We start from the raw sequence: 21,350 nt of genomic DNA, 5'->3' as shown, positions 1-21,350 counted from the left end.
ACCTGCTTCTCTTAAAAGTTACTTTTTTGTTACTGAAAAACAAATGGAAGAAAGTTACTACTCTTACTCTCAGTTACACTCGTCCCCATAATGTGCGTATTGCTAAATTGTTGTGGTTTGGGTCAGTTTGATGACTGATTTACAGATTTTTTTTGTAACAACAATTACACTTGAAAATGCTCTAGAATCTGTATGCTCTTAAAGAAATAGAGTTTTGTAACAAAGTAAACATTGAGCCAATACAAGATCCCAGCAGGCAGTTTGCAGGCCAGACAGCAGCTCCGCGGCAATTTGGCTTTTTTTTAATGAGCCAACGGAAACCTTTAGAAAGTGTAATACTGCATTTTCATCAAAATAATGAGCTGCTGTCCCAAGTAAAAGTCAAATTTACAGTGATGCATCATTTCCTGATGTGTTATCTTAAACACTCCCTCCAAGGTTTCAGCAGTCACTTTAACACATCAATGATTTGAAGCACACCCAATCAAGTTCCATCCATTCTTCTTCTTCTATAGTCTCTTACCCCAGGAAGTTCACCCTTTAATATGAAGACAATATGAGAAAATGGACAAAAGTATTTTAGCAATCTGTTGAGAAGCGTGTTATTTTTGCAGCACTTCGTATGTCAGCATAGAAAAACCATCGTCTTTGGCACCTACTGCTTTATAAGACATTACAGGGGTCATATTGTGCAAAATTGCCTCCCCATACCTGGAAATAACACGCTGGAAGTGAAGAAAGTCTGTCATCTCTCTCTCCCTGGATTTGGAGCAATACACTTTCAATACAACATTTTTGGATCAATAAGACCCATTTGAAAGTGTTGAAAAGCTGGATAACATGACCCCTTTAAATAATGTGGAAAAACTGTACTTCAACTTCAATACAGTAATCAGAACATAGGAGATAGTAACTTCAATATTTTTAAACACACATCCAGAACTTCTAGTGAGTCACATTTTGTGTACTTTTATGTAAATAACACATTGTTTTGTCAAAAAGTTGTGCTCAGTAATGTAATGGACTAAAGGCCAGTTAGAATTATGAAAGAGAAAAACTATCCAGAACTATTGCTGTGAGGCGAGAGCATCACCGTTACAAAACACTGCAGCCTTGATAGAAGAAGAAATGAGCAACTGTGTGTGATTTTGGTCAGTTTTGTGCCGCTTTGCAAGAGATTTGATCTTCTAATTGGCATGTCATGGTGCGTTTATTTATACTTGAGGACAAAATATTAATTTTACATTTTATTTTGTGTCAACTTTGCTGTTATCAGCAGTAGGCAGACTGAAAAAAATCTGACGACATTTTAGTTTAATACGTTGTGTTCTTCAAAGACTTAAAAAAAACAACAACACAGTGATACAAGTGGGAAACGTGTGATTCAAATAAACTTTATTGACTTTGCGTCCAGATGTCAAAGGGCATGCAAATACAGGCTTCTGAATTTGAAATAGGTTTTTTTTTTTTTTTTTTTTTTTTCTTTTCCTCCCGCCCTCCTCAGTTTGGATCTCTTTTCTTACAAAACTACGTGCACCTTAAGTAATCAATTTTGCAGCGTACAAACCACAAAAATACCAGTTTTACATTATCAAATACTGCACATAGAAAACATTTACAAAGCACAGGTATAAAATTACAGCTCCCTTTTTTGTTTTTGTTTAGGTTTTTTTTTTTGTAATCTTCTTTGCCATTAGACTGCATCCTTTCATTGCTCCACGTGGCCTATCCATAAACTCTGTGAACCATTAAGGCTGGGTCAGAAAGGACAACCGCTCATCTTAGAACACCAGCGATCCAATTTAACTGGGCTGGATGAAATGGGTTTTCTTTTGGCCTTTTGTGATTTTTCATAGATTCTCTGCCAAACATTTCATATTTAAAGCACCAGCCCACAACCCGTGCTTGGAAATGTCATTGATGACCCTTGTTAGTACGCACCAAGTTGAACCATTAGTTGTGCTGTGCTTTGCTGCCCTTGACAAGACGGTGGTTGTCTTTACGGTGGGGGAGTTGGGGAGCTACTGTGGCCCTAACACAGCGTTAAAAAGGACAAGAATGGCTACTCGGGGAAACTTGTGCTGGGACGTTTACAGACAGAATGAACTCCTCAGCTGAGCAGCAAGTCTGCTTCATTCGTGCTGCTACACTGGCTATCATAGACAAGTGAAATGCATGCTTCAAAAAAAAAAAAAAAAAAAAAAAAAATGTAAAGTTAAATTAGGAAAAAAAAAAAAGAAATGTACTGCTTATGAGAAGATATCATAACATAGCAGTTATTCACAATGTTTTGCATGCTCTGTTGAGTCTAGATTGCTTCTACTGATTGAATGGACGTCACTGTTGGAGGTCCAGTCGACACCGAGTTGAGGTGAGGAGAAGATCCCCCCACCCAACGACAGCAGGAGGACCCCGCCCACAGTGGAGGCTACAACCGATGATTATTGCCAGGAGAAGTATTTCAGAAGAATGTAAGGCTGAGTCCATGCTACTTTAAGACGCAGTATTGTTTCACAACGCTTCCGCATCTCTTTTGAGTTGCCTTCGATATCGAACTGGGTCTAATCTCCCCCGTCGCCGCAGCTCGTCATCATCATCACTGTGATCATACCATCAAATAGGATTAAATACAAGAAAGTCATCAGCGTAACCATGCGGCAAACATTTTCGGTGAATCAAAGTACAAATATAACAATTCCCTCGGCTTAATAGATAAATTGAGGGGTTAATTGGTGCAAAGGGGGGGGGGGGGGTTGGGGGGGGGGGGGGTGGGATTAGCAATTCTTTCTGCTTGAAACTCATCATGGCGATTTAAATAAATAAAATCTAACACAAAAAAAAATAAAAATGCATTTCGCCTGCTCGTTTCAAAACACAGAGCTGTTCATTTAAAAGACAAAGAATGAGACAGACAGTATACAGTACAGGAAAAGTCGGGGCAGTTACAAGTCCCTGGAAAAGTCTTCAAAAGGGACAAGATAGTGAACAAGATGACAAAAAAAAAAAAAGAATAAACATTTTCACTCCATTCTGGTGTAAGGATTTAAAAATACATTCAGAAAAAAAAAAACTATACATATACACATATATAACTTCAGTACAATATTCCAAGCAAAATACATTTGTTAAAACTTTCAGTTGTGTGCTACAATAGTGAAGCAATGTCTCCTAAAATAAGGCCATTGGAAACTGAACAAGCCCTCGTTTTTGCAAAAGAATCCAAAGGCGGGTTTTTGCCCGCACCACGTCTCTCTCCGCCTCTTCCACCTCCCAATAACATCTCTGTGCTTACAAAAATAATATGCTCTCATCACGCTGAAGAGATGATTCGGTTTGGCTACAAACAAAAATGCAATAGAAGCATTTCGCAAGCAATAAAACTGAAGACAAACGCTCCATGTTGGTTTTTACAGGTGGGGGGTTTGGCATTTTCATCATAAACAGCCCTTTCAGTCAAATATAAACTCATCGTGTCGACATGCCGCTCAACTGGAGACATCTTTTAGGAAGCTTTTCAATCTCCTTTCCAATAAACCGCTTCACACATTTAAACATACCACCCAGGGCTGCCAACCGCCAACTTCATCATGAGTGGAGATGAGTTTGGTTGTTTTTTTGCACTATTTTTGTTGAACAGCAAAAAAAAACTGACTAACGCTTCCCGGAATGCATCTTCCTTCACTTCGAACGTCACTTTTGAGAATAAATCGCGGGTGAATGATTAATATGTGGAAACACTTGCACATTGTATTTGGGATTGATCTTAGGTAAATATAATAGAGATGAATTCATAATTAAAAGCAAATAACATTTCGTCAGATATGCGGGAGTTGGCAGCCCTGAAACGTCCAAAACAAAACAGCCTCCATTCGACTCCCACATCCTGCTACCTGTGAGGTTTTTAGCCCTCGTTTAAGCGTCCCGATAGTTTCTTAAACCCCACTAAAGTCATCAGATAAGGTGTCCAAGCAAATGAGACAAAATGCACGATTATCACTCGACACTTAAATCGACTCTTCATAGTCTACGATCAAAGCCTTGATGTGAGAAATCGGAAAAAAACCAAAACCCTGATCTCGTCCTTGTGGTCCCTCTACTTTCAAGCTGATTTTCAATCTATAGCTACACATTAAACTCTCTCTCTCTTTCTCACTGACATCTCGCTGTCCTGCCACTCATTATGCGTCACACACTACAATAAAACACACCCCAGTAAAATGCACACACACCCACACACACACACACACACACACTACGATTTGAAGGAAGGCAATATTTCTCCTTTTGGTTGCAAGGTTAAAAAAAAACAAAAAAACAACATTTTAAAATCGGAATAAATCTGGCGAAAGCACTCTGGCCGCCATAAATATACTTCATATAAGATACGTCTTTTTGCAACATCTGTTTTCCTACTTTCAGTTATCAGAACATTTAATGTTTTGGTGGGATAATAATTGCACGACTCGGGGGGGGTCACACACATCTCATACAAGCTCCAAAACATCTGGAGTAACATGGAAAAATATTTTTTCAGTTTACCAAGGACTTAACATTCAGTAAGGAGTCTATACAAGTCTATAAATATCATTTATGACGTGTTTTTTTTTTTTTTGAGTTTTATGTTAATTTCCTCCATGTCAGCCAAGCTTGGTAGTCCTTACAAGCTGTGCACACTAAAGACAATGTGTGCAAATATCAAGAGTCCTTGTTGTCCCTCATGCCAGCTGTCCACATTTCTAGATACAAATCAATAAGTTACTTCATATACGTGACAATACAATCCAGCAAGGCAAAGCTTCAAAACGGAGAACAAATTGGAAGCCAGACCTCGCTGGCACTTCGAAAACAGGGCTGTGTTCACGACAGGAGGGTAAGAAACGACCATCAGCCCTCCTCCCACAATGACTCAAAGAATGCCACAAATCCCTTTAACCAAGTTATAAAGAGCACTGGTGTAGAATTTCTTTTTTTTCGTTGTTGTTCTGAGGTACCGAGAAGACAAAACGCCTCAGGGTTTTTTTTCTTCCCTTTTTGCCGAAACAAGACAGGAATGAGCTGTACAGTCTTTCGGACAGAACATAGTGGAGATAAAGTCAAATGTGAGCTCATAAAAAGCCCACAACCTCCAAAATAGGCCGTCGTCTCGGATGATGGTTTCAAATCAGACAAATTAACGACAATCGAAAGATCTTCATTTAACAACAAAAAAAAAAAAGGGAAAATATCAGTCTGGTGCATTGCAACTCCTGTGCTGCCAGCGAAGACCCAACTATTGCATATTAAACTGCAACAACCAGCAATTCTTTCTTTTTTTTTCTTTTTCAAATGCAGATTCAATTCTTAAAAGTGCAAAAAAAGAAACAACCCCCCCCCCATCTGTTGAAGAAAGGTTCAAAACTAAATTTCACCGGAGTGAAAAATACGTTTCGGAATATTTCTCCAAGCTTTGCACACCTGACCGTTGCAGCTGACTAGAGGGTCTTCAAACTGACTTTAAAAACACATTCCAGATGCATTTTCAAAAATAAATTAAGGAATGTGACGAAAAGAAGTCGGAATAAATGAAGTGGTCGACCACCGCTAGTGCAGAATTGATCAAATAATACAAGTTTTTACAGTAAAGTGCTATCGCAAAACACAAGCTTCATTTCCTGACAAGGAAACCTTAAATAAGAATGTCAAAAGGTGTGTCGCTGACATATATCACCTGAAACAAGTAGAACTACCGTATATTGGCAGGATACATTACATGCGAGCAAAAAAAGTAACACTGGCATCATAGTAGGATATCAAAAACAAACACTCATTTATGCGTTTACATCTTCAGTGACAGTCGGAGCGACTGAGGAGAGAGAAGCAGGGGAAAAGGTCAGACCTGATACCAGATGTGTGTGTGTGTGTGTGTGTGTGTGTGTGTGTGTGTGTGTGTGTGTGTGTGTGTGTGTGTGTGTGTGTGTGTGTGTGTGTGTGTGTGTGTGTGTGTAGCGAGACAAAAGGCACACTTGCCTTCTTTCTGCCACTTTTAAACAAAGTAGTATTAAAATACATCGAAACAGGGAGCCGACAAGACGTCCAAATTGGTCGAGGTGCTGGTGGGAGGGAGTGGGACTGTGGCAGCCCCTGGATGTGGAGCACAAGACGCCCACATGAAAGCCTGGTGACTGTGTGTGTGTGTGTGTGTGTGTGTGTGTGTGTGTGTGTGTGTGTGGGGGGGGGGGGGGGGGGGGGGCTGATACTCTAACGGATGTGTTCGCTCCTTCTGTGGATAGCAATGACAGCCACGCTCATCCAAAGCCTTGTATCCTGTTCCATCAGCCAGTGCGGCGCTCCTTTCCCAGGAAAGCTCGCTCAAAAAGCGGCACTCTACTCCTGATACATTGGTCAAGGCAAGCTAAACAAAAAGATCTAAGCACTTTAAAATGTCTTGCAAGCAAACATGCAGAATGCAGCCGATATATATATATATTTCTAAACACAAATCATTGAACTTAGTCTCATATATATATATCTATATATATATATATATAGATATATATATACACTCTGCCCTGTGAAAACCACAGCAGTGTTGCTACCTCACATAATAGCCATTATGTGAATTTCCAAGTCTGTTACCCAGATATGTTGTGTTCGGCCCTCGGTTCTCAGCCTGTGTGTAAAATGTACCTTTTTTTTTTTTTTTTTTGCATTACATCTAAGTCATTGACTCTGCTACATATCCATACTTTTATATTGTGTACTACTTCACATACTACTTATAATAATAATAATAACCGTAATAATAATGTTAATAATAATAATAATAATAATAATAATAATAATTGCTTTGGTTTTAAAAAATAATGTTTTTTTTTCTTCTTAGTTTGGCATAGAGAGTTTAGAAACTGGCTTCGGGACGGCCCTATGATGAGACGTCTGGTGACTTGGAATATAGAAACATGGCACCTGGTGTATCCTGGTTTCATGGAATGAAATGTCGAAACACAACTGTGAAAAGTGCTACATGTTAAGGTAACTGACTGTGAGAAGGATTTCAGACTGAAATCCACCAGTGATGGCAACGGCAGCTTGTTTAGATGTGTGTGTGTGTGTGTGTGTGTGTGTGTGTGTGTGTGTGTGTGTGTGTGTGTGTGTGTGTGTGTGTGTGTGTGTGTGTGGGTGTGATGTTTGCATGTCGAGTGTGTGTTTCTGCAAGGATGCATATGGGTGTATGCGTGAGTGTGTGTGTGTGTGTGTATATGCCTACCTGTCTCTTGCGCTTGAAATACAGTCATTGTGTATATACAGTACGTGTGTCTGTGTCTGCACGACTGCCTTGCGCTTGTGCGTGTGGATGTCTCCGCCGTGTCTAGGTGCACGAGGGGCTGGTGGCGCTCTCCAGGGAGGACTGCGAGAGGCGTCTGGTGAGGGGTCCGATGCTGGGGTCTGCCAGGGAGGAGGTAGGGAACAGCTTGTACCAGCCACTGACTGTGGCAGACAGGTCCAAGTCCTCCAGGAGGATCTGCGCCATTCCCATGAAGCACTTGTGGTCCATACGCCCGTAATCCCCCCAAACTATTACCTGAAGGAGAGACGACACTGAGTTGTGTGTGTGTGTGTTTCTTCTAAACTATGCACACTACCTTACCTTTGACAAGAAGAATTCTGCAGAATTCCATTACAATCATAGCAAAATAAGTGACGATGTTCAAGACAGAGATATTAGTACCTTCCTATGAAGTATTAAATAATAAATGCTCAGTGAATATTATAAAAGAAAGATACCTGTAGCACTTTGCCCTGAGGACTCTCATCAAACAACAAAGCCTGCTGGTAGGTGGGGTCCAGATTTCTTTTCACTACTTTGGTTTTCTTCTTGGCCAAACACACACCGTTCTCCAGAACATAAACCTTCACATAGGTTGCTGCAGAATGAATGAAAGAAAAATACAATTAACCTTCAGCAAAGGCTGGAAAGTTGCCACGTGTGGGAAAGTTTAGCTTGTTTGATGGCGTGATGGGGAGCACCTGGTATGTTTTTGGAACCCGGTTTGGGGATCAGCCCTCTGGCCTGGTTGACCTCCACTTCCAGCTGCCCTCCTCTGTCAACCATACCCACATTAACATCCCCTGTAGAGAGAAATGACATCACAAAGTCCAAATTTCACAAAATACCCGAAGAATGGCTGTTTTAAATGCAGCTAAACTCACGGAACAGATTGACTTGAAGATGCAATAGGCAGTGTTTGACACTAGAGGGCCACACTGAGCTATAAAAACTGTGAACCGGCAGGTCTGGAAAAGCAAGCCTCTCTGTTAGTTGTTTTTCAGAAAATGACCTCTTTGCATTAAAGATTTAAAACGTATGCAAGAATAACCTAATCCGTACTGAGTACAGATTAATGTTTATGTACTATTTCTAGATGCTGCAGTGCATCGGAGCATTTCTATGTGGGGGAGTTATAAAATTCTGAAATTAAACATATTTGTGTTGCAGGTTTCTTTAAGCGTGACTTTGTGAGATCTTGCTCTGGCCCGAGGAATCTTAACCTCAAGTCAAGGTAAGGGCAGATCTGCCTGACTTCTGGTCTTACCCATGGAAGGTGTAGCTAGTGTTTGCCGGCCTACGATCTGAGCCGGGCCCAGTCCGTCCAGAAAGTCACTGAACTGGCTCTCAGGCCCCAGGCGTGTTGTGGGGAAGACAAACCTGAGAGAGAGAGAGAAAGAGATATGAGGATGTTTGGATGAATGACTGCAGGGATGTATGCATGGATGGACGGCTTTCGTGGTTATAGGCCGACATCCTGCGGCGCATGATGGATGGATGGCTGGATGCTTGCAGGACACTCACGTTCCATCGGAGCTATTTGAGTTGGTGCTGCCATCTGTCGAGTCCTTGCTGCCCTGCCGTGTTACCCGGTTCCTCATCTCGACAGCGATGCCGGTCTCCGTGCTCCTCCGGATGGTGCTACGAAGCTTCTTCGTCCCAGCGTCTAGAAAAAAAAAAAAAAAACACAGAGGTCACAGTGCCTTGTTTAAAGCGGGATAATCCACTGAGCGTGATAAGCAGGGGAAGTTATAGAGCCGTCTGATAAGGAAGTCAGGTATTACACAGGCCCGGCTATGATAAGCCCCTCATATACACCTGCTGCTCGCAAGCTCTGCCAACAGATATGAAATGAATCTCAAAATGAGGTGACCTTTCACAAGCTTCACAAGCTTTTAGTGCTTTTTTTGGGGGGAGGGTGTTTAAAAACCAGCTTTTTAAATCTACTTGCCCGCAGTACAAGGGAATTCAAGCTCGCTTTGAGAACATCCTATTTATTTTGAGGCAAGTTCACTCAAGCAAAGAGGCAATCTCACCGAATATCCGCCGGGATGTCCCCGCACTATTGAAATATCGTTCCACTTCGCAGGTATCACTACAGTCCATTTTTTAAACAAGTGAAGCTCATTTCACATCGGCTGCATTGAAGAAGGGGGCCAGTAAGCCTTGGGGGGGGGGGGGGGGGGGGGGGGGGGGGGGGTGTACTCCTGAGCCTTGACTTGAGAGGGAAATGCACATAAATTGGCAGCGTGAGGATAGCTGTGGGTGGCAGGGGAGAAATGAAGCCAGGACAATGAGTGCAGAAGACGAGCGGGGCGGGCGGAGTGTTTAGGCTTTACAGTCCTGCTGACGCCGGGAGAACAGGAGCGAGCTCGGGAGAAGAAGCTTTCAGGACATCATCCTTTGTAATGGTACACCACGTCTCCGTGTGACTGGACATGTGAGGAAAAAAAAAAAAAAGAAAAGTACTGGGCCGCGGTCAAAGAGATTTAGGTCGAGGATTTGACGTGTAAACTTGTGCACTCGTGCAATTTTCACTAGACAACTTTGACGACTTCCAACCTGGTCTCAGTGTTTTTATTACAACTGTATAGAAGAGTTCACAGGGTTCTAAGAGACGTCATAGCAGTGCAGGCAAAACTACTTTCTCACACATTTTATAAATACATCAACACTGTTTATTTTGTGATCCTTAGTTTAGGGACTTTTACAAAAAAAAAAAGTATTTAGATCAAAAAGATTTACCAATAACTACATTTATTGAGTTTGGACTACTAATAAAACCAACATTTACTTCAGCTTTGCAGCTGACATTATTTTTTTAACAACATTTCAGTAAACGGCTGAGACATAGTGGAAGAAAACTTCGTTCAGATTCTAAAAATCAGACCTTAAAAATATGCTGAACTTGATTATATATGACAAATAAAGCGAAAGAAATCCTCCACGACAACCAGCAAAGCAATATGATAGCAGAAAGTTCTCTTTCGATGTGAGAAAAACACAGGATCAGAAGAAATTAAAAATGTCACGCTGACACAATACAACACGGCGTGCGTTCACACCTACATGTGCACGTGAGCAATGTGGCCTGCAGGGTGACAGTTCAGCGACACACGAGGATGAGAAAGCAGTTTTGAGCCGACGTGTATGTCAGCACAGTTTGGTTTTTAAGGCCTCGGCAAAGTCAATGACGAATATTTTGGACAAAGTTTTTAATGGTTATTGTGCTTAAATGTTGGAGCAAGAATATGTTCCGACCTTTTTATTGAATTTGTTGATTTCAGTGTGAAATCACCGATTATCACAGCCAGCTGGACATTTTGCTTTGGTTGTAGTTGCGGTGGAAGCTTGCACGTCTCTCCTCTATAAGAGTCTGGGTAGGTTGACGGTGCAGTGAAGCCGCCGGAGGATACTTTTAACAAGCAGTTGCTCATTGTTGCCAGTTTAGTGCACACCCAGGTACAGTCGTCCCACTTCATTAGCCTGAGCAACTCCAATCTCATTAAACATCCTCGCCATGCCGCCTGTCTCATCGCCATGACAACAGCAGACACCCCGCATCATCGCCATCACTATGGCAATAAACACGCGGCGCACAAAGCCACTTTGACGAGACTTTGGAGGGTTGGAGAGACGAAGAGGGAAGGCTGTGAAGGATGAAGAGCAAAAGATGGTTGAAAAAGTGATGGGTGAAAAGGGAGATGGGCTTGATAGAGACCCGAGGGTGCTGGAGAGGAGGAGGAGAGGGGCGCTGCCTTCTATTTATAATCCTGCAGAAAGGGTGTGTGTGTGTGTGTGTGTGTGTGTGTGTGTGTGTGTGTGTGTGTGTGTAGCATGACACCCAGACAAACTCCATGGACTCCCGCTGCCATGACAACCCCCCCCCGCCCTCAGATCTGGACCCAGACAATGCCACCTGAGACAACTGGCGCCATGGCGACAGGGCTCATCCTCCATCACTTCTCCAAATTAATTTATCGAGGCAGTGGAACTCCTGCACTTCGGGATGGAGGGAAAAAAAAAAAACGGGCTCATGCCTCCACAGCAACGCTCACCCCAACACTGCCTCTGCTAATAATTCGACCGTGAAGATCTGTAAAGTAAAAACGGTTCATGGTTTTCCTCTGAACATAATTGGGCTACAAGTGTGCAAGAACTGTCACATGCGTTTACACAAATTGTAAATTGCATTGTGCAAGTTCCAGAAAATTAGTACTTCATTGCGGTACAACATGACGGTACAAAAATAAGTAGTTACCTGGAAAAGTAATTGATGCATTACACCGAATTGTCTCCTGTGTTATTAATGTAAAAAATAGATGTGAGCACTTAATGAGTCAGTCTAATGTAACTTTCGCTGAGCTTATTTAGTAAATCAGTGACTGGTTAGAGGGATATGCTCGACAGTCTGTCTGATTTTACTCGGGTTCAGGAACTAATGACAGCAACAAGAAAGAGCAAAGCAGTCGAGATGAACAGATTGGAGCAGACGGCTCTTAAACAGGTAAAATAGCATTTACGTAAGGCTGTGAATGCATCACAGCTGCTGCGAATACAGGCTAATGCTAAATATTGACCAAGTCATCTCTTACATCAAGGACAGGTGGATGTAGTCTGTTTAGAATTGATGAAGCACTCCTGCTGCTCTAATAAACAGTGCCCGTATTCACGAAGCATTTGAGTCTCCCGCAGAGCTCCCAACTTAACCTCAAAATTTCTAGTAAGGAATCTTAGCTGAGAAGTGATCCAGGAAGTTTCTAAGAGCAACTCTTAGCAAGGAGTTGACAAACTTTTATCTTAGTGAGGAGGTGTGGTTGACCCCACATTGCTATGTATGATGCAGTCCGCTGAAAGCTGTGATTGGTCGTTAGAGAAAGGAAGATATTAAAAAGCCTCTGTGCTCCTCGTAGTGAATGGAGCGTAAAATTGACCAATGGAATATCTAGGGCTGTATTAAAAATCAGTTATCATGAAAATTATTTTATGTGATAATGATGAAACTCAGAATAATGTAATTAATTTGTACACAGCTTAAAAACTTTGTTCACATGCCAATTATGAAAAACATTTATTTACCGTAGAATGCAGAGCATGTGTCTCTGTTCAGGGGGATTTGTTGGGGTTTTCTCTGGACAGTTTTATATTTTGTGATGAGCGCTGTGACATGGCTTATTGCTGTAATTGGCGCTATATAAACAAAATTACTCCACGTTTCTACGTGTTACTCATTTCTTTCTCTCCCATCAGAAGAGACCCCCCACCCGGCTCCTCAATTCCCCCCCCCCCCCCCCCACAATGGTGCGAAGCACTGATCTCTTCCTTCCTATTTAATCCCCTCCTCCTCGTCTGCGCTCTCCCTCCATTCGTTTCCATGGCAATGCCTTCTGCATTGCACCAAGTGCCGGGGCCGGCATGTTCGCCCATGAGCCTTTACTCTCACTCCGCGTCTTTCTTTGCTCATGTTGTCCTCTCCAGGAGCCTCGTCTCTTAATCGCCGTCACCCTCTTTCGCTCTCTATTCTTCAAATAATGTTTCCCTTTACGCCTCCTGTGCTTAATATTTTTATTAATTTATTTTTATAGCTGTTTATCATTAGCTCTTTCCCTGTGTGCTGTATTTTATTACTCATGGCTCCTCTTTTTAATTCATGCATCTTTTTTCCAACTTTTACTGTCTATTGTTTTTAAGTTCTTAAGCACATCTTACACCCCCCGCAACACACACAAACACACACACACACACACACACACACACACACATACACACACACACACACACACACACACACACACACACACACTCTCCACTCCATTAATTATTTGGTGTGCTTCTTCCTGTCCTTCTGGTAAACAAACTTTGTTATGCAATGTTAACATCAAATGCACACACACACATCCTGAAAGGAGTAATTAGAGGTTGTCTGACATATATGCCAGTTGAGCAGCCAAAATAACATCATTACATAAGCTGTTGTTGCTTTATTGTGCCGGAGGAGAGAGGGATTTCTCTGTGTGCTACAAGACCGGCAAAGTGTCTCCTGTAGGCTTTCCTATGATGAGTAATACCTCAACCCTGGAAACACACTCATGAATCTAATGTGCAGCGCAGAGGGTGAAAACTCTCTTTTGTCTGCAAAAATTGTACAAACCGCCGGTGCCACTTGTGTGAAAGACGAGGCAACAAACAAAGACGTACCGAGGAGAGGATCGAAAGACAGACGGGGGCAGTGGGAATGGAAGGAATTCATAGCTTCAGTGGTGAGAATTAATAGCAGAGAAGGACGTAGAGAAAGGTGAGCTTATGGAAAATGCCAACAACGCAGAAACGATGTGCACACACTGTCATGTGTATGAGACTCAGCTTCTGAGTGTGTGTATGTGTGTGTGTATGTGTGCATATCTACTCAGTAGATCATTAAAGCTGCTCTGACATTTGGTGGGAACACTGATGAAGCCTTTCTCATTATATGCTGTAATATAGGATGCTGTTTTTAGACTCCCTGGCTGCGCCGACATGCCTATTGGATGCGCCGGTGACGGCAACGATCCGCCATGCATAGCAACAGTAACCAAGCATGGGTGTTGGAGATGAAAGATCTGTCGTGGTATCTTTACCACTGGACCCCTCTCTAAATTTGGACAAAAGACAAAATCCAAAAGTATAAGCTGGAGTTTGAGAACGCATTTGCACAGCATTGCGTATGAGTTCAGGAGTCATAATCATGCAGCCGACTAGTTTGTGATTTACAACTGATTTATGGCACCGGTGCTACTACTTTGATTACAATCATTTCCTATAGATGTTTGCATGTTTCTTCTATTCAAACTTAAGATTTTCCAAATTCATTCACTCTCTTGCAATAAAAAACTCCAGTAAATTGGTTTGTCTACATTGACGTCTGTGTTTAGAGAGACTGAAATAAGTTTTGACAACACATATTAGTTAAATTAAACTAGTTAAATTGGTTGTTCCCAAAGCTTGGAGAGCAATTTTAGGTCAGAAACTCAACGATTCTGAGCGGAAATTTCAGTTTGGCTCTGTGCGCTGTGACATTTTTGTATTAACGGAGTATTTGCATAATGCCAATATCCCATGTGTAATTTACACATCGCAAAAGACTGAACTCTGATAAATTCCATTTTCCTGCCCTGCATTCACATCTCTAAGCATAAATACGTCATCATCTACTTAAGTGCAGTACTCAACTACACCATTGTGTGTTCAAATAATGTGATAAAGAGGAAAGCTAGGATTCAGAGAGAGTACGATCATGCTGTGTCCAGAACTAAAAGCACAAAGCAGCTTCAGTTTAGAAAAGAGAAACAGCCAAAACAAAAGTCACGCAAATACAGGAAAATTTCAGGACCTCAGTGGCAAATGAAACAACTTATTAAAACTCCTTTTGTCAATTTGCAACAACAGTGAAAAAAATTTAAGTTTAGTGAGCTTTTGGGCAAATTCTTGCACCAAACCACTTTCTCCAGTTCTGACAGCAACAATTTACTGCGGAGGAAAAGTAGTGTTGTAAAACCTGAAAGCACAAAGTAACGTGACTGTGGAGATTATTAGAGGCACCATGTATAATATGAGTGTTCTCAATCTTCTTAGTTGGCTCTCTGCAGAAGTATTTATGTTAAAGGAGAGGCAGTTTCATTGCCAATAGAACATAATGGCAGTAGTTCAGCATAAAGCCTCTTATACAGAGCGTAATTACTTATTTCTGAATCTTGGCTTGTATCTTTTTATTCGGAATAACCACAGTGATTTTCTGTGGTTGTCTTTAACTTAACTCTTTAACTCCAACGGAGCATGCAAAAAACAAATAAAACAAATAAGAGTAGCCTAGTGTTACTCTGTCTTTAATGATAATGCCAGGGGTTTAAACAAATGTAATTTCTTGTGTTGTCCTTGTCCAAGCATGCTTTGGCTATGTGTGTGTGTGTGTGTGTGTGTGTGTGTGTGTGTGTGTGTGTGTGTGTGTGTGTGTGTGTGTGTGTGTGTGTGTGTGTGTGTGTGTGTGTGTGTGTGTGTGTGTGTGTGTGTGTGTGTGTGTGTGTGTGTGTGGGGGTGGTTGGTATGTCAAAGAATTACATTAACAGCTCAGGCAGGGACATGCGCCTGGGAGTGGTCAACAGTGAAGCGATCAGCCTTTTGCAGCGCCATGTTGTATAGGAAATGATTTCTAGAAATCGAAAGCCCTCATGTGCGTCAGGATGTCTGTCGGCGCATTAATATGCCACACGTCTTGTGGCAATCTGCTCTTGTCTAATGGCAATTAATTACAATGAGGAAAAAAGTAATCTGATTTCGGTGTAATTTCCTCTTGATTACTCGACTGTGTGGCTGGCGACCGAACGATGGAAGATGACAGAACAAGTGAAGGAAGAGCGAGGGAAATGACATCGGACAAAACCGTCGCTCACATGGTGAGCCCTTTGGATATGATTTTTATTTTAAAAAGGCTAAATACTATTTGTTTACACATATATATATATATATATATAGATAGATATATAGATATATATAGATATAGATAGATAGAGAGATATATCGCAAACTCCCAACTTTTCTATGTCAGTTTGAAAGTCAATAATAATTCTCACATGACTCTTCTCACATTGATCAAAGGGGAAGTTGTCTCTGTGTCTGACACATACTTCACACTCAGGCTTGAGGGAAGATAGCATTTAGGTCTGACAAACAAAGCTAAATCTCTTGTTCAGCTTTTCCTGCAGTGCAGCGGGAGCAGCAGCAGCGGCGGCAGCGGCAGCAGCAGCGGCGGCAGCAGCGGCAGCAGCAGCGCTCTCCCTGAGCCATGAAGCAGAATCAGAAATCAATCTACTTGTACGTTTGCATTGGCTGAGGCGGAATGCTGTTTGTGTGTGTGTGTGTGTGTGTGTGTGTCTGTCCTATGCTCCCTGTCCAGGTTTGTGTATCTTTTAAGTAAGTGTGTGTGTTTACTGCACTCTACCAGGAGAGGCGTGGTAATAACATCTTGATTATAAGTGTTGTACACACGGACACACACACAACATGATGACTCATCTCGCATACTTCAGCTCAGTGACAGTGATTGCCTGTTAAAGCCTCGTCGGGGTGCCACTAAGAGCTCTTGCTTAATAACAACCAAGGTTGCTCAATTTGAGAGCTTTTTACTCAATTTCTGTGTTTACCGGATCAGGTAACACGTAAAAAAAAAATAAATACAAATTATAAAAAACACCAGAGTGGTTTTGTGAAGCACCGGGTAATTAAATGATTTCATAACCTGCTCAAACATTCAAAGTTATGTGTGCTTTCAATATCATGGAGGAACAAAATTAGGAAATATGAGCTATTTAATTTAGCAAAGCTCACGAGCTGAGCCAAGAGAGGAACAGTGTAGTTTCCTTATTAATGTTGAAAATAAAATGAGCAAATACTGCACATCATTGCAGGGATATTTTACTGTGTACTTTGCGTTTTTACAGGTGGATGATTGAAATCACCAGCCTGGCCACAAAAGTGACGTGAGAAAATAAATTTGACAATCAATTTAAATGACAGTAAATCAGTGGCTGTGACTAACTGCATGGTAGAGCACTGCCTGCATCAAACGTGGGGGCCCACGTGTGATAGAAAAATAACTTGAAAATCGATTAGATTTAATGTCAACTGAGCAAACGTGCATTCATACAGGTTAGTTTCTCCCAGACTGTAGGGACTGTCTGTTGAACCAGCCACTGCGTGGCATTGTGTTCATTCAACTCGTGCATGGCGGAGAAAGAACGCGACTCCTCAAAGTTTAGGAATTAAAATTAAGTCATGTGCTGCACATAATGTATCCGACAGTGTGAATTCTTGTTGATGCCTCCAATGGGATGTACTGAATCAGCATACTTTCCCTGATAACCTTGAGTTTAAAGACTGACATGAACACATCAAAATGTGCAATTTGACAGGACTTGCATTCAAGTTAAAACATCAGGAGTTTCTTATTGTTATTGAGCCAAAAGGGCAAATTTGAAAAAAAAATTACCAAAACCAATAAATGAACTGACTTCACAGTGATAATTGTCAAATATGACCTTAAAAATAATCGGTTTGATGAAAAGAAAATGGATCGCAAAACCTCCGACTTCAAGATATATATGTCGCAGAAAATTGAAAGAGTTGCTTTTTAAACCTCTTTTGAAGTCGGATCTGGTTTCGACGTACCGCATAAGGAGACACGCGGTTACACAATGGCAGACATGTAGTCACAAAGGAAGACACGGCTGAACGGTTCACCGGTCTGTCTGGCTAAGAATAGAGCGGGGATGAGTTGGTGGGCGTGATTGAGAAAACATGATAGACGCTGCGAGTGAAAGCGAGAGCAGAGGAGATGAAGATGAAGGCAAGGCAGATAAAGTGGAGGGAAAATTAAGATACCGGGGGGGGGGTTAGAGGAAAGATGAGAGACAGAAAGAGGAGAGAAGGTGATCACCGGTCAGCTGAGCCGGTGTTTGGCAGCCTCCGGGAGCACCGGCGGGGCAGAAAAAGCTTTTAGAAACATGAGTAAGGTTTCACTTTGTAGGTGTCAGGAGAACTTGTGACTCAATGTGCTTCAAAGGGGGAGAGAGAGAGGAGGCGGGGGGAGCTAAAGGTGGCCTGAAAATACAACAAAGCGGCAGTCTCGTCTGAAGCAGCAATAAAAAGATTGTTCGATTAGTCATGGCAAACTCGAAATAGCAATCATAGCTATTCATTGCAGTGCAGGTCCAGTGCAGGGATTCAAGGAGTGTGTGCTGCTAATTCAGGAAATGTATAGCTTTGTAATTCACTGCAGCTCATTTTGTTCCGCCTCCTTTCGGCCCGTTTGACGTTAAGAATTCCTCCGTCGAGGTGAATTTCCACTCAAAAGGATCCGATCCCCGTAAGCTTTCCAAAACGTCTCTGCCAAAATTCCTACAGCATGGTTTCTAGCTGTGACTCAGAAGTGGAGCGAGAAGTAGGGCATGAATGAGTCACCCTGAGAAAACAGCGCGATTCTTCAAACGCCAGCTCCACTGTTTATTGTACAGTTAAATAGTCCGGAGGACACACAGAGGCCGGGCATGAGAACCGACGGCCAGTTAGTGACCCACGATGAAAAAGAGCCGTTAATGAGCAGTGATATCGTTCCCCGTGTGAAGCCGATACAAAGCACACTCGGCAATGAAGGAGGAACGAGAACAAAAGGAGGACAATTTCCGAAAACGGAGAGGTTGATTTATACAGAAACTGAGCCTCTCAGAAGTATGTACTCCTGGCTATCTCCCCACTGCATCACATCTGCCTGTCTGCCGTTATGAGGAGGAGGACAATGTCCACATTCCGAGTATTTGGCAAACTACAAAGACTTTTAATGTACACTGGAGTCAAAGCAAAGAACAGCTTCAGATAAACATACATCAGATGACAGAGATACGAGTGCAGCAGCTGAGACAAAAGAAGCTACAGTAGCAGACTTGCAGTTAATAGTAAAAGCAACATCTGTGCTGGTATCAAAAAATATGAACTTATCTTTGGACTAGTTTTTCTACTACAAACAGAATCACAAAATATAATGGCACAGGAGCAGTCCTCAATAATGTTGGATTGAGTAATAACGGCCGAGAGCCCAAGAAAGACCCTTTAAAAAACTAATTCTGAATTGCACAGTCCTTCAAATAGACTTTGTGCTTTCCTGCCTTTTACAGGTGATGCATGAAAAAATGACATCACACACAAACAGGAAGTTTGAAACGAGGGCTTTTTTGTCCATCAGGGGATAAAGTCTGTGGGTTAGAAAGAATTAATGTCTCCCGTTGGATTTTTCTTTTTAAACTACAATTTGCGCAATTCTTTTTCTCTCTCGTTCAAATCTCAAACAGAAACAGAAATCAGGGCAGAGATGGAAATGACTCTTGGTTTTATGTTTCCGCAGCACAAACAAAAAAAACGGAGTCAGAATTTGTTTAAGAAGCAAACTAACAAAGGCCCTTTTCCAGTGTCAGACATGTTTTCCATCTTCGTCTGAATAGTAGCCGCAGCGCCACTGTAGAAACAAACTCAGGGAAAAGTTAAACCAATCGAAAGTGAAGTTGAGAAAGCAAAAAGAATGTGTGTTGAGTGCAGAGAGGAAGCTAAATGGAGCTTGGGGGGCGTGGAGGAAGAGTGAAGCGATTGAGTGTGAATGTGGACCAAACAAATGCAGCAACACATAGACATGTGTAAGCCAGCTTTACTGGGATTCTCACATGCACAAAAACACAAGCAGATGCACACATCTATGCCTGGTTTGCTTTTATCCAACTCTCCTGGTGCACTTGAATCTCATCATCGGTGCATGTTTGAGTGCGGGGCTATGTCTCTGGGTGCAGACCGTCAGTGTACCGGGGAGCCGCTCTGCCGGCTCCGCGTTCACAGCTCCGGATAAACCTGCTCAGGAGATAAGACCGTGTTCATGCGGAGGAGTGACTCACCCATTAAACCTGGGAAATCGTTTTTTTGTGTGCCGCGCGCTCCTGTGTGTGTGCGCTTTCTCCTCGCCGATACTAATAATAGCGGGGAATAAATAGAACACAGACGGAACCAAAATGCCATCCCAACACTTGCCTGTTATAAAACCTCGAATAATAAGACGGCGGTACAGTGGGTGTCAGAGCTATGAATGGAGCGCCATGAGCAAAACTGGGGCGGATCACAGAGGAAAACATGCATGGAAATAACTTGTATGAAAGGCAGGAAGCTGGATGTGCGATATACAACATCGATACACAAGTGCATTGCGCTTGGATGCAACAAAGACACTTGCATAACCTCAAATCCTATATGATTTCTCACTTTGACACTCCTGCTCGTTTTTTTTAATGCTGAACCCAAGATGATTGAATGTGAAAATATACATTTAAAAGCAACCTCATTATCAGAAATCCACTCTTATGTGGAAACGACAAAGGTCTAAAAACAGAACCTTGTACACAAAAAGATCTCAGCTGCTGTCTGAAAAAGATGACGAGCCCTTCAGAGATAGTGAAGGTTTATGTGTGTGTGTGCGTGTGCGTGCGTGCGTGCGTGTGTGTGTGTGTGACAGATCTCAGTTGTTGGCTGGTCTCAGGTGATGGGCTTGTCAAAAGACACTGCAGTAGCTCTTCAGTCTGAAGTATCAATGTCTGGTACTGATGGCAGCCTATAATAACGCAGGTGATGTAAAACTTAAACATGGCTGAGGAAAAGGATATGAATCTTAGTGAACAAGTGGTTAAAAAAAAGAAGAAATAAATTACTCTATTAAGGAATGAAAGCCAAGACTGTATAACATGTACAGGCCGCCTGCTGCTGCAACCAATAGAAATGAAACAGAAACTGGCAAAAGTAACAAGTAATCAAAAGTAACACCAGAACTGCCCCAAAATAATAATAATAATACTCTTTTCCTTGTACATCAATGCTACCAAAACAACCATGTAATTATTAATTCACGTCCTAAAGGACCTGGTAGTGTTCACAGATGATGCAAACAGCATTGTTGACCTTTGCATACTGAAGTGCGTTGCAGCGGTTGTCAGTTCCGATTCAGCGGGAAACGGCATCATGAAGTGAAACGGACAGGCGTACCCACGTTTAAGCAACGTTGCACAGCGTAGCGAGCGATAAACCTAAAAGACTGACGCAATCATATCGTCTATAGGAGCCTGGAGGCTGCAATAACATGGACTCCATCAGTCAAGGTGAATGAAATCCTTGAGTCGCACAGCGTTGGACAAGTTTCCCGAGATGAAGCTCACAAAGTTTCGACATTGTGAGCACACCAAATGTATTCTTGCTTTTTGAGTTCAAATCTATTTTTTTGCCCCCGTTACAACAGTCACTGTGTACCCAGCAGCGAGTACTTCCAACATGTGTGGGATCCATGCTTAAAGACCTTCTGTGTACACACGGAGATACAGTACTTGCTTCTGCTTTGTAAAACCCACCGCTTATGTTATTAGCTCTGTGCAAACAACCCGTTAAGCCTCACTGGGGACAAAGATGACTCGGTAAATAAGAACTGGCTCGT

At 42.1% G+C, this 21,350-nt stretch overlaps 1 protein-coding gene across 1 annotated transcript in view; it reads right to left on the bottom strand.

The window, feature by feature from the left end:
• Positions 1 to 6,860: 6,860 nt before the first annotated feature.
• The window catches only part of rims3 (regulating synaptic membrane exocytosis 3), a 30,093-nt gene continuing 15,603 nt past the window's right edge, over positions 6,861 to 21,350 (bottom strand). Inside the window, exons 3-7 of the mRNA XM_080485590.1 lie at positions 8,831 to 8,972; positions 8,574 to 8,686; positions 8,008 to 8,109; positions 7,765 to 7,904; positions 6,861 to 7,561 (exon numbers count right to left, since the gene is read on the bottom strand). Coding sequence (XP_080341716.1) covers positions 7,349 to 7,561; positions 7,765 to 7,904; positions 8,008 to 8,109; positions 8,574 to 8,686; positions 8,831 to 8,972 — 710 coding nt within the window. The 3' untranslated portion in view covers positions 6,861 to 7,348. The remainder of the gene's footprint in view (positions 7,562 to 7,764; positions 7,905 to 8,007; positions 8,110 to 8,573; positions 8,687 to 8,830; positions 8,973 to 21,350) is intronic.

This window comes from Lipophrys pholis (assembly GCF_963383615.2).
Source record: "Lipophrys pholis genome assembly, chromosome: 17".
In the NCBI taxonomy this organism is placed as follows: Eukaryota; Metazoa; Chordata; class Actinopteri; order Blenniiformes; family Blenniidae; genus Lipophrys; species Lipophrys pholis.
This window is presented reverse-complemented; position numbering and strand designations above follow the sequence as displayed.